Source organism: Triturus cristatus, chromosome 1_2 (assembly GCF_964204655.1).
Source record: "Triturus cristatus chromosome 1_2, aTriCri1.1, whole genome shotgun sequence".
Taxonomy (NCBI): Eukaryota; Metazoa; Chordata; class Amphibia; order Caudata; family Salamandridae; genus Triturus; species Triturus cristatus.
Window position 1 is genome coordinate 1,163,017,220 of NC_140580.1, and position 14,626 is coordinate 1,163,031,845.

The 14,626-nt window shown below is 58.9% G+C and overlaps 1 protein-coding gene across 1 annotated transcript in view; it reads right to left on the reverse strand.

The window, feature by feature from the left end:
* NCS1 (neuronal calcium sensor 1) overlaps positions 1–14,626 on the reverse strand; it is a 449,313-nt gene that overhangs the window by 49,198 nt on the left and 385,489 nt on the right. Inside the window, exon 5 of the mRNA XM_085613972.1 lies at positions 5,463–5,551. Within this exon, the coding sequence (XP_085470098.1) occupies positions 5,463–5,551 (89 nt within the window). The remainder of the gene's footprint in view (positions 1–5,462; positions 5,552–14,626) is intronic.

Genomic DNA, 14,626 nt, shown 5'->3' on the forward strand with positions numbered 1-14,626 from the left:
AGAGGCGTGCAATCCAAGAATCAGTGTCCCTTCACTGAGGCCACATCTAGAGGCGGGCAATCAAGGAATCAGTGAACATTCATTGAGAATACATCTAAAGGTGTGCAATCCAGGAATCAGTGTCCCTTCACTGAGGCTACATCTAGAGGCGTGCAATCCAGGAATCCGTTTCCCTTCACTGAGGATGCATCTAGAGGCGTGCAATCCAGTAATCAGTGTCCATTCACTGAGGCTGCATCTAGAGGCGTGCAATCCAGAAATCAGTGTCCATTCACTGAGGCTGCATCTAGAGGCGTGCAATCCAGGAATCAGTGTCCCTTCACTGAGGCTGCATCTAGAGGCGTGCAATCCAGGAATCAGTGTCCCTTCACTGGGGCTGCATCTAGAGGCGTGTAATCCAGGAATCAGTGTCCCTTCACTGAGGCTACATGTAGAGGCGTGCAATCCAGGAATCAGTGTCCATTCACTGAGGTTACATCTAGAGGCGTGCAATCTAGGAATCAGTGTTCATTCACTGAGGCTACATCTAGAGGCGTGCAATCCAGGAATCAGTGTCCATTCCCTGAGGCTACATCTAGAGGCGTGCAGTCCAGGAATCAGTGTCCATTCACTGAGGCTGCATCTAGAGGCGTGCAATCCAGGAATCAGTGTCCATTCACTGAGGCTGCATCTAGAGGCGTGCAATCCAGGAATCAGTGTCCATTTACCGAGGCTACATCTAGAGGCGTGCAATCCAGGAATCAGTGTCCATTCACCGAGGCTACATCTAGAGGCGTGCAATCCAGGAATCAGTGTTCATTCACCGAGGCTACATCTAGAGGCGTGCAATCCAGGAATCAGTGTCCATTCACCGAGGCTACATCTAGAGGCGTGCAATCCAGGAATCAGTGTCCCTTCACCGAGGCTGCATCTAGAGGCGTGCAATCCAGGAATCAGTGTCAATTCACTGAGGCTACATCTTGAGGCGTGCAATCCAGGAATCAGTGTCCATTCACCGAGGCTACATCTAGAGTCGTGCAATCCAGGAATCAGTGTCCATTTACTGAGGCTGCGTCTAGAGGCGTGCAATCCAGGAATCAGTGTCCCTTCACTGAGGCTGCATCTAGAGGCGTGCAATCCAGGAATCAGTGTCCCTTCACTGAGGCTGCATCTAGAGGCGTGCAATCCAGGAATCAGTGTCCATTCACTGAGGCTGCATCTAGAGGCGTGCAATCCAGGAATCAGTGTCCATTCACTGAGGCTACATCTAGAAGCGTGCAATCCAGGAATCAGTGTCCTTTCACTGAGGCTGCATCTAGAGGCGTGCAATCCAGGAATCAGTGTCCATTCACTGAGGCTACATCTAGAGGCGTGCAATCCAAGAATCAGTGTCCCTTCACTGAGGCCACATCTAGAGGCGGGCAATCAAGGAATCAGTGAACATTCATTGAGGCTACATCTAAAGGCATGCAATCCAGGAATCAGTGTCCCTTCACTGAGGCTACATCTAGAGGCATGCAATCCAGGAATCAGTTTCCCTTCACTGCGGCTGCATCTAGAGGCGTGCAATCCAGGAATCAGTGTCCATTCACTGAGGCTGCATCTAGAGGCGTGCAATCCAGGAATCAGTGTCCATTCACTGAGGCTGCATCTAGAGGCGTGCAATCCAGGAATCAGTGTCCCTTCACTGAGGCTGCATCTAGAGGCGTGCAATCCAGGAATCAGTGTCCCTTCACTGGGGCTGCATCTAGAGGCGTGTAATCCAGGAATCAGTGTCCCTTCACTGAGGCTACATCTAGAGGCGTGTAATCCAGGAATCAGTGTTCATTCACTGAGGATACATCTAGAGGCGTGCAATCCAGGAATCAGTGTCCATTCCCTGAGGCTACATCTAGAGGCGTGCAGTCCAGGAATCAGTGTCTATTAACTGAGGCTGCATCTAGAGGCGTGCAATCCAGGAATCAGTGTCCATTCACCGAGGCTACATCTAGAGGCGTGAAATCCAGGAATCAGTGTCCCTTCACCTAGGCTACATCTAGAGGCGTGCAATCCAGGAATCAGTGTTCATTCACCGAGGCTACATCTAGAGGCGTGCAATCCAGGAATCAGTGTCAATTCACCGAGGCTACATCTAGAGGCGTGCAATCCAGGAATCAGTGTCCCTTCACCGAGGCTGCATCTAGAGGCGTGCAATCCAGGAATCAGTGTCAATTCACTGAGGCTACATCTTGAGGCGTGCAATCCAGGAATCAGTGTCCATTCACAGAGGCTACATCTAGAGGCGTGCAATCCAGGAATCAGTGTCCCTTCACCGAGGCTGCATCTAGGGGCGTGCAATCCAGGAATCAGTGTCCCTTCACTGAGGCTGCATCTAGAGGCGTGCAATCCAGGAATCAGTGTCCATTCACTGAGGCTGCCTCTAGAGGCGTGCAATCTAGGAATCAGTGTTCCTTCACTGAGGCTGCATCTAGAGGCGTGCAATCCAGGAATCAGTGTCCATTCACTGAGGCTGCATCTAGAGGTGTGCAATCCAGGAATCAGTGTCCATTCACTGAGGCTACATCTAGAGGCGTGCAATCCAGGAATCAGTGTCCATTCACTGAGGCTGCATCTAGAGGCGTGCAATCCAGGAATCAGTGTCCATTCACTGAGGCTACATCTAGAGGCGTGCAATCCAAGAATCAATGTCCCTTCACTGAGGCCACATCCAGAGGCGGGCAATCAAGGAATCAGTGAACATTCATTGAGGCTACATCTAAAGGTGTGCAATCCAGGAATCAGTGTCCCTTCACTGAGGCTACATCTAGAGGCGTGCAATCCAGGAATCAGTTTCCCTTCACTGAGGCTGCATCTAGAGGCGTGCAATCCAGTAATCAGTGTCCATTCACTGAGGCTGCATCTAGAGGCGTGCAATCCAGAAATCAGTGTCCATTCACTGAGACTGAATCTAGAGGCGTGCAATCCAGGAATCAGTGTCCCTTCACTGAGGCTGCATCTAGAGGCGTGCAATCCAGGAATCAGTGTCCCTTCACTGGGGCTGCATCTAGAGGCGTGTAATCCAGGAATCAGTGTCCCTTCACTGAGGCTACATCTAGAGGCGTGCAATCCAGGAATCAGTGTCCATTCACTGAGGTTACATCTAGAGGCGTGCAATCTAGGAATCAGTGTTCATTCACTGAGGCTACATCTAGAGGCATGCAATCCAGGAATCAGTGTCCATTCCCTGAGGCTACATCTAGAAGCGTGCAATCCAGGAATCAGTGTCCATTCACTGAGGCTGCATCTAGAGGCGTGCAATCCAGGAATCGGTGTCCATTAACTGAGGCTGCATCTAGAGGCGTGCAATCCAGGAATCAGTGTCCATTTACCGAGGCTACATCTAGAGGCGTGCAATCCAGGAATCAGTGTCCATTCACCGAGGCTACATCTAGAGGCGTGCAATCCAGGAATCAGTGTTCATTCACCGAGGCTACATCTAGAGGCGTGCAATCCAGGAATCAGTGTCCATTCACCGAGGCTACATCTAGAGGCGTGCAATCCAGGAATCAGTGTCCCTTCACCGAGGCTGCATCTAGAGGCGTGCAATCCAGGAATCAGTGTCAATTCACTGAGGCTACATCTTGAGGCGTGCAATCCAGGAATCAGTGTCCATTCACCGAGGCTGCATCTAGGGGCGTGCAATCCAGGAATCAGTGTCCCTTCACTGAGGCTGCATCTAGAGGCGTGCAATCCAGGAATCAGTGTCCATTCACTGAGGCTACATCTAGAGGCGTGCAATCCAGGAATCAGTGTCCATTCACTGAGGCTACATCTAGAGGCGTGCAATCCAGGAATCAGTGTCCATTCACGGAGGCTACATCTAGAGGTGTGCAATCCAGGAATCAGTGTCCATTCACTGAGGCTACATCTAGAGGCGTGCAATCCAGGAATCAGTGTCAATTCACTGAGGCTACATCTTGAGGCGTGCAATCCAGGAATCAGTGTCCATTCACTGAGGCTACATCTAGAGGTGAGGTGATGGGGGACCGAGGATTGTCGGGACTCTGGCCTGAACTTTAGGTTGAAATGGTGTTGTTCCGTTAATGCGCTGAAGACCTTCTCCTCTTAGGGGGCTTTACTTCCCACATGGGCTCAGAATATTTGCTCAGAACTGACTCCCTCTTGGTGTTTCTTTCTCTGCCTCTCAGTGGGCCCTGGTCATAGATAAAGGATATATATGCATGTTGGATGCACTCCGCATGGCAGCGGTCACTGAAATCCACGGCTCCCTCCTCATTCTGGTCTGTAGTCCCTTACCGTGCCTTGACAACACTGTAGGACCACTCTCCTCACCACTACACTCCCCACCCCTCGTACTCACCACCACACTCCCCACCCCTCGTACTCACCGCCACACTCCCCATCCCTCATACCCACCGACACACTCCCCACCCCTCGCGCTCACCGACACACTCCCCACCCCTCGCACTCACCACTACACTCCCCACCATTGTACTCACCGCCACACTGCCCACCCCTCGTGCTTACTCCATACTCCCCACCATCGTACTCACCCTCACACCCCACACCCCTGGTACTCACTGCCAACCCCACCCTTCGTACTCATTGGCACACTCCCCACCCCTCATACTCACTACCACACTCTCCACCCCTCGTACTCACTGACACACTCCCCACCCCTCGTACTCACCGACACACTCCCCACCCCTCATACCCACCGACACACACCACACCCCTCGTACTCACTATCACACTCCCCACCCCTCGTACTCACCGCCACACTCCCCACCCCTCGTACTCACCGCCACACTCCCCACCCCTTATACCCACCGACACACTCCCCACCCCTCGTACTCACCGCCACACTCACCACCATCATACTCACTGCCACACTCCCCATCATCATACTCACTGCCACACTCCCCCTCCTCGTACTCACCGACACACCCCTCGTACTCACCGCCACACTCCTCACCCCTCGTACTCACCGCCACACTCCCCACCCCTTGTACTCACTGCCACACTCCCCACACCTTGTACTCACAACCAGACTCCCCCCTGAATACTCACCGCCACACTCCCCACCATCGTACTCACCACCACACTCCCCACTCCTTGTGCTCACCGCCACACTCCCAACCATCATACTCACTGCCACACCCCAAACACCTGGTACTCACCGCCAGCCCCCACCCCTCGTACTCACTGCCACACTCCCCACCCCTCAAACTCACACCACACTCCCCACTCCTCGTACTCACTGCCACACTCCCCACCCCTCGCACTCACCGCCACACTCCCCACCCCTGGTACTTACGCCACACTCCCCACCCCTCGCACTCACTGCCACACTCCCCACCCCTCGTACTCACCGCCACACTCCCCACCCCTCGCACTCACCGCCACACTCCCCACCATTGTACTCACTGCCACACTCCCCACCCCTCATACTCACCGCCACACTCCCCACCCCTCGTACTCACCACCATCTGGTAGATGGCGTCGACGATATCCAACATCTCGGTCCGCGTGATGTAGCCGTCGTTGTCCAGGTCGTACAGCTTGAAGGCCCCTGAAAGCAGAAGACATGAGAGCTGGACTATCGCTCATGGGCACTGTCAGCTGCCAGCGGCACATTCCATTCCATCATGGACTAGCTGGAAATTGCCCATCCTCAACAGACGGCACTCCCAGCTGTCCAGACCCCACAGTACATGCCTCTAGCTGTCCAGACTCCTCAGTCCACTTTCCCAGCTGTCCAGTTTCCTCAGTCCACCCTCACGGCTGTCCAGACTCCACAGCCACCCTCCCAGCTGTCCAAACCTCACAGTCCACCCTCTCAACTGTCCAGACTCCACAATCCACCCTCCCAGCTGTCCAAACTTCACAGTCAACCCTCCCAGCTATCCAGACCCTACTGCCCACCCCCCCAGCTTTCCAGACTCCACAGCCCACCATCCCAGCTGTCCAGACTCCAGAGCCCAACCTTCCAGTTGTCCAGACCCCACAGCCCATGCTCTCGGCTGTCCAGACTCCCCAGCCCACCCCCAGAGCTGTCTAGACCCCACAGTCCACCATCACAGCTGTCCAGACCCCACAGTCAATGTCCCTAGCTGTCCAGAGTACGCAGTCCACCCTCCCAGCTGTCCAGACTCCACACTCCACCCTCCCAGCTGTCGATACTCCACAGCCCACCCTCAGAGGTCAAGATTCCACAGCCCACCCTCCCAGATGTCCAGACTCCACAGCCCATGCCACTAGCTGTCCAGACTCCACAGTCCACGCTCCCACCTGTCCAGACTCCATACTCCACCCTCCCAGCTGTCCAGACTTCACAGCCCAACCTTCCAGCTGCCCAGACCCCACCCTCCCAGCTGTCAAGACCCCACAGTCCACCCTCCCAGCTAACCAGACCCAACAGCCCACAGTCCCAGCTGTCCAGACCCCACAGCCCATGCTCTCGGCTGTCCAGACTTCACAGCCCACCCTCCGAGATGTCTAGACCCCACAGTCCACCCTCCCAGCTGTCCAGACTCCTCAGTCTACCCTCAGCTGTCACGACTCCACAGCCCACACTCCCAGCTGTCCAGACTCCACAGCCTAACCTCCCAGCTGTCCAGACTTCACAGCCCACCCTCCCAGCTGTCCAGACTTCACAGCCCAACCTTCCAGCTGTCCAGAACCCACAGCCCACCCTCCCAGCTGTCCAGACTTCATAGCCCATTCTTACAGCTGTCCAGACCCCACAGCCGACCCGCCCAGCTGTCCAGACCCCATGGTCCACCCTCCCAGCTATCCAGACCCCACAGCCCACAGTCCCAGCGGTCCAGACTCCACAGCCCATGCTCTGGCTGTCCAGAACCCACAGTCCACCCTCCAAGCTGTCCAGACCCCACAGTCCACGCCTCTAGCTGTCCAGACTCCACAGTCCACCCTCCCAGCTGTCCACACTCCACAGTCCACACTCCCAGCTGTCCAAACTCAGCCCACCCTCCCAGCTGTCCAAACCCCACAGTCCACCCGCCCAGCTGTCCCGACCCTACAGGCCATCCTCCCAGCTGTCCAAACTCCACAGCCCACCCTCCCAGCTGTCCAGACTCCACAGCCCAACCTTCAAGCTGTCCAGACCCCACAGCCCACCCTCCCAGCTGTCCAGACCCTACAGCCCATCCTCCCAGCTGCCCAGACTCCACAGCCCACCCTCCCAGCTGTGCAGACCCCAAAGTCCACCCTCCCATCTGTGCAGACCCCACAGCCCACACTCTCAGCTGTCCAGACCCCACAGCCCATGCTCTAGGCTGTCTAGACTCCACAGCCCACCCTCCGAGCTTGCGAGACCCCACAGTCCACCCTCCCAGCTGTCCAGACTCCTCAGTCTACCCTCAGCTGTCCAGACTCCACAGTCCACCCTCCCAGCTGTCCACACTCCACAGTCCACACTCCCAGCTGTCCAAACTCCACAGCCCACCCTCCCAGCTGTCCAGACCCCACAGTCCACCCTCCCAGCTGTCCAGACCCTACAGCCCATCCTCCCAGCTGTCCAGACTCCACAGCCCACCCTCCCTGCTGTCCAGACGCCACAGCCCAACCTTCAAGCTGTCCAGACCCCACAGCCCACCCTCCCAGCTGTCCAGATCCCACAGTCCACGCCTCTAGCTGTCCAGACTCCACAGTCCACCCTCCCAGCTGTCCACAGTCCACACTCCCAGCTGTCCAAACTCCACAGCCCACCCTCCCAGTTGTCCAGACCTCACAGTCCACCCTCCCAGCTGTCCAGACCCTACAGCCCATCCACCCAGCTGTCCAGACTCCACAGCCCACCCTCCCAGCTGTCTAGACTTCACAGCCCACCCTCCCAGCTGTCCAGACTTCACAGCCCATGCTCTAGGCTGTCTAGACTCCACAGCCCACCCTCCGAGCTGTCCAGACCCCAAAGTCCACCCTCCCATCTGTGCAGACCCCACAGCCCACACTCTCAGCTGTCCAGACCCCACAGCCCATGCTCTAGGCTGTCTAGACTCCACAGCCCACCCTCCGAGCTGTCTAGACCCCACAGTCCACCCTCCCAGCTGTCCAGACTCCTCAGTCTACCCTCAGCTGTCATGACTCCACAGCCCACCCTCCCAGCTGTCCAGACTCCACAGCCCACCCTCCCAGCTGTCCAGACTCCACAGCTCAACCTCCCAGCTGTCCAGACTTCACAGCTCACCCTTCCAGCTGTCCAGACTTCACAGCTCAGCCTTCCAGCTGTCCAGACCCCACAGCCCACCCTCCCAGCTGTCCAGACTTCACAGTCCAACCTTCCAGCTGTCCAGGCCCCACAGCCCACAGTCCCAGCTGTCCAGACCCCACAGCCCATGCTCTGGCTGTCCAGACTCCACAGCCCACACTCCCAGCTGTCCAGACCCCACAGTCCACCCTCCAAGCTGTCCAGACCCCACAGTCCACGTCTCTAGCTGTCCAGACTCCACAGTCCACCCTCCCAGCTGTCCAAACTCCACAGCCCAACCACCCAGCTGTCCAGACCCCACACTCTACCCGCCCAGCTGTCCAGACCCTACAGCCCATCCTCCCAGCTGTCCAGACTCCACAGCCCACCCTCCCAGCTGTCCAGACTCCACAGCCCAACCTTCCAGCTGTCCAGACCCCACAGCCCATGCTCTCAACTGTCCAGACTCCACAATCCACACTCCCAGCTGTCCAAACCTCACAGTCAACCCTCCCAGCTATCCAGACCCTACAGCCCATCCCCCCAGCTTTCCAGACTCCACAGCCCACCCTCCCAGCTGTCCAGACTCCAGAGCCCAACCTTCCAGCTGTCCAGACCCCACAGCCCACACTCCCAGCTGTCCAGACCCCACAGCCCATGCTCTTGGCTGTCCAGACTCCCCAGCCCACCCCCAGAGCTGTCTAGACCCCACAGTCCACCATCACAGCTGTCCAGACCCCACAGTCCATGCCCCTAGCTGTCCAGACTACGCAGTCCACCCTCCCACCTGTCCAGACACCACACTCCACACTCCCAGCTGTCCAGACTTCACATCCCAACCTTCCAGCTGTCCAGACCCCACCCTCCCAGCTGTCCAGACCCCACAGTCCACCCTCCCAGCTATCCAGACCCCACAGTCCCAGCTGTCCAGACTCCACCGCCCATGCTCTCGGCTGTCCAGACTCCACAGCCCACCCTCCCAGCTGTCCAGACCCCACAGTCCACCCTCCAAGCTGTCCAGACCCCACAGTCCACGGCCCTAGCTGTCCAGACTCCACGGTCCAACCTCCCAGCTGTCCACACTCCACAGTCCACACTCCCAGCTGTCCACAGTCCACCCTCCCAGCTGTCCAGACTCCACAACCCACCCTCCCAGCTGTCTAGACTCCACAGCCCATTACAGCTATCCAGACCTCAAAGCCCACCCTCCCAGCTGTCCAGACCACAAAGTCCACCCTCCCATCTGTCCAGACCCCACAGCCCATGTTCTAGGCTGTGCAGACTCCACAGCCCATCCTCCGAGATGTCTAGACCCCACAGTCCACCCTCCAAGCTGTCCAGACTCCTCAGTCTACCCACAGCTGTGACAACTCCACAGCCCACACTCCCAGCTGTCCAGACTCCACAGCCCAACCTCCCAGCTGTCCAGACTTCACAGCCCACCCTCCCAGCTGTCCAGACCCCACAGTCCACCCTCCCAGCTGTCCAGACCCTACAGCCCATCCTCCCCGCTGTCCAGACTCCACAGCCCACCCTCCCTGCTGTCCAGACTCCACAGCCCAACCTTCAAGCTGTCCAGACCCCACAGCCCACCCTCCCAGCAGTCCAGATCCCACAGTCCATGCCTCTAGCTTTCCAGACTTCACAGTCCACCCTCCCAGCTGTCCAGACTCCACAGCCCACCCTCCCAGCTGTCCAGACTCCACAGCCCAACCTTCCAGCTGTCCAGACCCCACAGCCCATGCTCTCAACTGTCCAGACTCCACAATCCACACTCCCAGCTGTCCAAACCTCACAGTCAACCCTCCCAGCTATCCAGACCCTACAGCCCATCCCCCCAGCTTTCCAGACTCCACAGCCCACCCTCCCAGCTGTCCAGACTCCAGAGCCCAACCTTCCAGCTGTCCAGACCCCACAGCCCACACTCCCAGCTGTCCAGACCCCACAGCCCATGCTCTTGGCTGTCCAGACTCCCCAGCCCACCCCCAGAGCTGTCTAGACCCCACAGTCCACCATCACAGCTGTCCAGACCCCACAGTCCATGCCCCTAGCTGTCCAGACTACGCAGTCCACCCTCCCACCTGTCCAGACACCACACTCCACACTCCCAGCTGTCCAGACTTCACATCCCAACCTTCCAGCTGTCCAGACCCCACCCTCCCAGCTGTCCAGACCCCACAGTCCACCCTCCCAGCTATCCAGACCCCACAGTCCCAGCTGTCCAGACCCCACCGCCCATGCTCTCGGCTGTCCAGACTCCACAGCCCACCCTCCCAGCTGTCCAGACCCCACAGTCCACCCTCCAAGCTGTCCAGACCCCACAGTCCACGGCCCTAGCTGTCCAGACTCCACGGTCCAACCTCCCAGCTGTCCACACTCCACAGTCCACACTCCCAGCTGTCCACAGTCCACCCTCCCAGCTGTCCAGACTCCACAACCCACCCTCCCAGCTGTCTAGACTCCACAGCCCATTACAGCTATCCAGACCTCAAAGCCCACCCTCCCAGCTGTCCAGACCACAAAGTCCACCCTCCCATCTGTCCAGACCCCACAGCCCATGTTCTAGGCTGTGCAGACTCCACAGCCCATCCTCCGAGATGTCTAGACCCCACAGTCCACCCTCCAAGCTGTCCAGACTCCTCAGTCTACCCACAGCTGTGACAACTCCACAGCCCACACTCCCAGCTGTCCAGACTCCACAGCCCAACCTCCCAGCTGTCCAGACTTCACAGCCCACCCTCCCAGCTGTCCAGACCCCACAGTCCACCCTCCCAGCTGTCCAGACCCTACAGCCCATCCTCCCCGCTGTCCAGACTCCACAGCCCACCCTCCCTGCTGTCCAGACTCCACAGCCCAACCTTCAAGCTGTCCAGACCCCACAGCCCACCCTCCCAGCAGTCCAGATCCCACAGTCCATGCCTCTAGCTTTCCAGACTTCACAGTCCACCCTCCCAGCTGTCCAGACCCCACAGCCCACCCTTCCAGCTGTCCAGACCCCACAGCCCACCCTCCCAGCTATCCAGACCCCACAGTCCACCATCCAAGCTGTCCAGACCCCACAGTCTTTGCCTCTAGCTGTCCAGACTCCACAATCCACCCTCCCAGCTGTCCACACTCCCCAGTCCACACTCCCAGCGGTCCAAACTCCACAGCCCAACCTCCCAGCTGTCCAGACTTCACAGCCCACCCTCCCAGCTGTCCAGACCCCACAGTCCACCCTCCCAGCTGTCCAGACCCTACAGCCCATCCACCCAGCTGTCCAGACTCCACTGCCCACCCTCCCTGCTCTCCAGACTCCACAGCCCAACCTTCAAGCTGTCCAGACCCCACAGCCCACCCTCCCAGCTGTCCAGATCCCACAGTCCACGCCTCTAGCTGTCCAGACTCCACAGCCCACCCTCCCTGCTGTCCAGACCCCACAGCCCACCCTTCCAGCTATCCAGACCCCACAGCCCACCCTCCCAGCTATCCAGACCCCACAGTCCACCATCCAAGCTGTCCAGACCCCACAGTCTACGCCTCTAGCTGTCCAGACCCCACAATCCACCCTCCCAGCTGTCCACACTCCACAGTCCACACTCCCAGCGGTCCAAACTGCACAGCCCACCCTCCCAGCTGTCCAGACCCCACAGTCCACCCGCCCAGCTGTCCATACCCTACAGCCCATCCTCTCAGCTGTCCAAACTCCACAGTCCACCCTCCCAGCTGTCCAGACTCCACAGCCCAACCTTCAAGCTGTCCAGACCCCACAGCCCACCCTCACAGCTGTCCAGATCCCACAGCCCATCCACCCAGCTGTCCAGACTCCACAGCCCACCCTCCCAGCTGTCTAGACTCCACAGCCCAACATTCCAGCTATCCAGACCCCACAGCCCACCCTCCCAGCTGTCCAGACCCCAAAGTCCACCCTCCCATCTGTGCAGACCCCACAGCCCACACTCTCAGCTGTCCAGACCCCACAGCCCATGCTCTAGGCTGTCTAGACTCCACAGCCCACCCTCCGAGTTGTCTAGACCCACAGTCCACCCTCCCAGCTGTCCAGACTCCTCAGTCTACCCTCAGCTGTCAAGACTCCACAGACCACCCTCCCAGCCGTCCGGACTCCTCAGCCCACCCTCCCAGCTGTCCAGACACCACAGCCCAACCTCCCAGCTGTCCAGACTTCACAGCCCACCCTTCCAGCTGTCCAGACTTCACCGCTCAACCTTCCAGCTGTCCAGACCCCACAGCCCACCCTCCCAGCTGTCCAGACTTCACAGCCCAACCTTCCAGCTGTCCAGGACCCACAGCACACAGTCCCAGCTGTCCAGACCCCACAGCCCATGCTCTGGCTGTCCAGACTCCACAACCCACCCTCCCAGCTGTCCAGACCCCACAGTCCACCCTTCAAGCTGTCCAGACCCCACAGTCCACGCCTCTAGCTGTCCAGACCCCACAGCCCATGCTCTGGCTGTCCAGACTCCACAACCCACCCTCCCAGCTGTCCAGACCCCACAGTCCACCCTTCAAGCTGTCCAGACCCCACAGTCCACGCCTCTAGCTGTCCAGACTCCACAGTCCACCCTCCCAGCTGTCCACAACTCCACAGTCCACACTCCCAGCTGTCCAAACTCCACAGCCCACCCACCCAGCTGTCCAGACCCTACAGTCCACCCACCCAGCTGTCCAGACCCTACAGCCCATCCTCCCAGCTGTCCAGACCCCACAGCCCACCCTCCCACCTTTCCAGACCCCACAGTCCACGCCTCTAGCTGTCCAGACTCCACAGTCCACACTCCCAGCCGTCCACACTCCACAGTCCATACTCCCAGCTGTCCAAACTTCACAGCCCACCCTCCCAGCTGTCTAGACCCCACAGTTCATCCTCCCAGCTGTCCAGACCCCACAGTCGACCCTCAGCAGTCATGACTCCACAGCCCACCCTCCCAGCTGTCCAGACTCCAGAGTACATGCCACTAGCTGTCCAGACTCCACAGTCCACCCTCCCACCTTTCCAGACCCCACAGCCCATCCTCCCAGCTTTCCAGACTCCACAGCCGACCCTACTAGCTGTCAGGACTTCACAGCCCAACCTTCCAGCTGTCCAGACTCCGCAGCCGACCCTCCCAGCTGTCCAGACCCCACAGTTCACCCTCCCAGCTATCCAGTCCCCACAGTCCCAGCTGTCCAGACCCCACATCCCATGCTCTCAGCTGTCCAGACTCGACAGCCCACCCTCCCAGCTGTCCAGACCCCATAGTCCACCCTCCGAGCTGTCCAGATCCCACAGTCCACGCCTCTAGCTGTCCAGACCCTACAGCCCATCCTCCCAGCTGTCCAGACTCCACAGCCCACCCTCCCTGCTGTCCAGACTCCACAGCCCAACCTTCAAGCTGTCCAGACCCCACAGCCCACCCTCCCAGCTGTCCAGATCCCACAGTCCATGCCTCTAGCTGTCCAGACTCCACAGCCCACCCTCCCTGCTGTCCAGACCCCACAGCCCACCCTTCCAGCTGTCCAGACCCCACAGCCCACCCTCCCAGCTGTCCAGACCCCACAGCCCACCCTCCCAGCTGTCCAGACCCCACAGTCCACCCTCCCAGCTGTCCAGACTTCACACTCCACCCTCTCAGCTGTCCAGACTTCTCAGTCTGCCCTCAGCTGTCAAGACTTCACAGCCCACCCTCCCAGCTGTCCAGACTCCACAGTCCATGCCACTAGCTGTCCAGACTCCACAGTCCACCCTCCCACCTGTCCAGACCCCACATCCCGTGCTCTCGGCTGTCCAGACACCACAGCCCACCCTCCCAGCTGTCCAGACCCCACAGTCCACAATCCGAGCTGTCCAGACCCCACAATCCACGCCTCTAGCTGTCCAGACTCCACAGTCCACCCTCCCAGCTGTCCACACTCCACAGTCCACCCTCCCAGCTGTCCAGACCCTACAGCCCATCCTCCCAGCTGCCCAGACTCCACAGCCCACCCTCCCAGCTGTGCAGACCCCAAAGTCCACCCTCCCATCTGTGCAGACCCCACAGCCCACACTCCCAGCTGTCCAGACCCCAAAGCCCATGCTCTAGGCTGTCCAGACTCCACTGCCCACCCTCCGAGCTGTCTAGACCCCACAGTCCACCCTCCCAGCTGTCCAGACCCCACAGTCCACGCCCCTGGCTGTCCAGACTCCACAGCCCACCCTCCCAGCTGTCCAGCCTCCACAGTCCATACCACTAGCTGTCCAGACTCCACAGTCCACCCTCCCAGCTGTCCAAACCCTACAGCCCATCCTCCCAGCTGCCCAGACTCCACAGTCCACCCTCCCAGCTGTCCAGACCCCAAAGTCCACCCTCCCATCTGTGCAGACCCCACAGCCCACACTCCCAGCTGTCCAGACCCCACAGCCCATGCTCTAGGCTGTCCAGACTCCACAGCCCAACCTCCCAGCTGTCCAGACTCCACAGC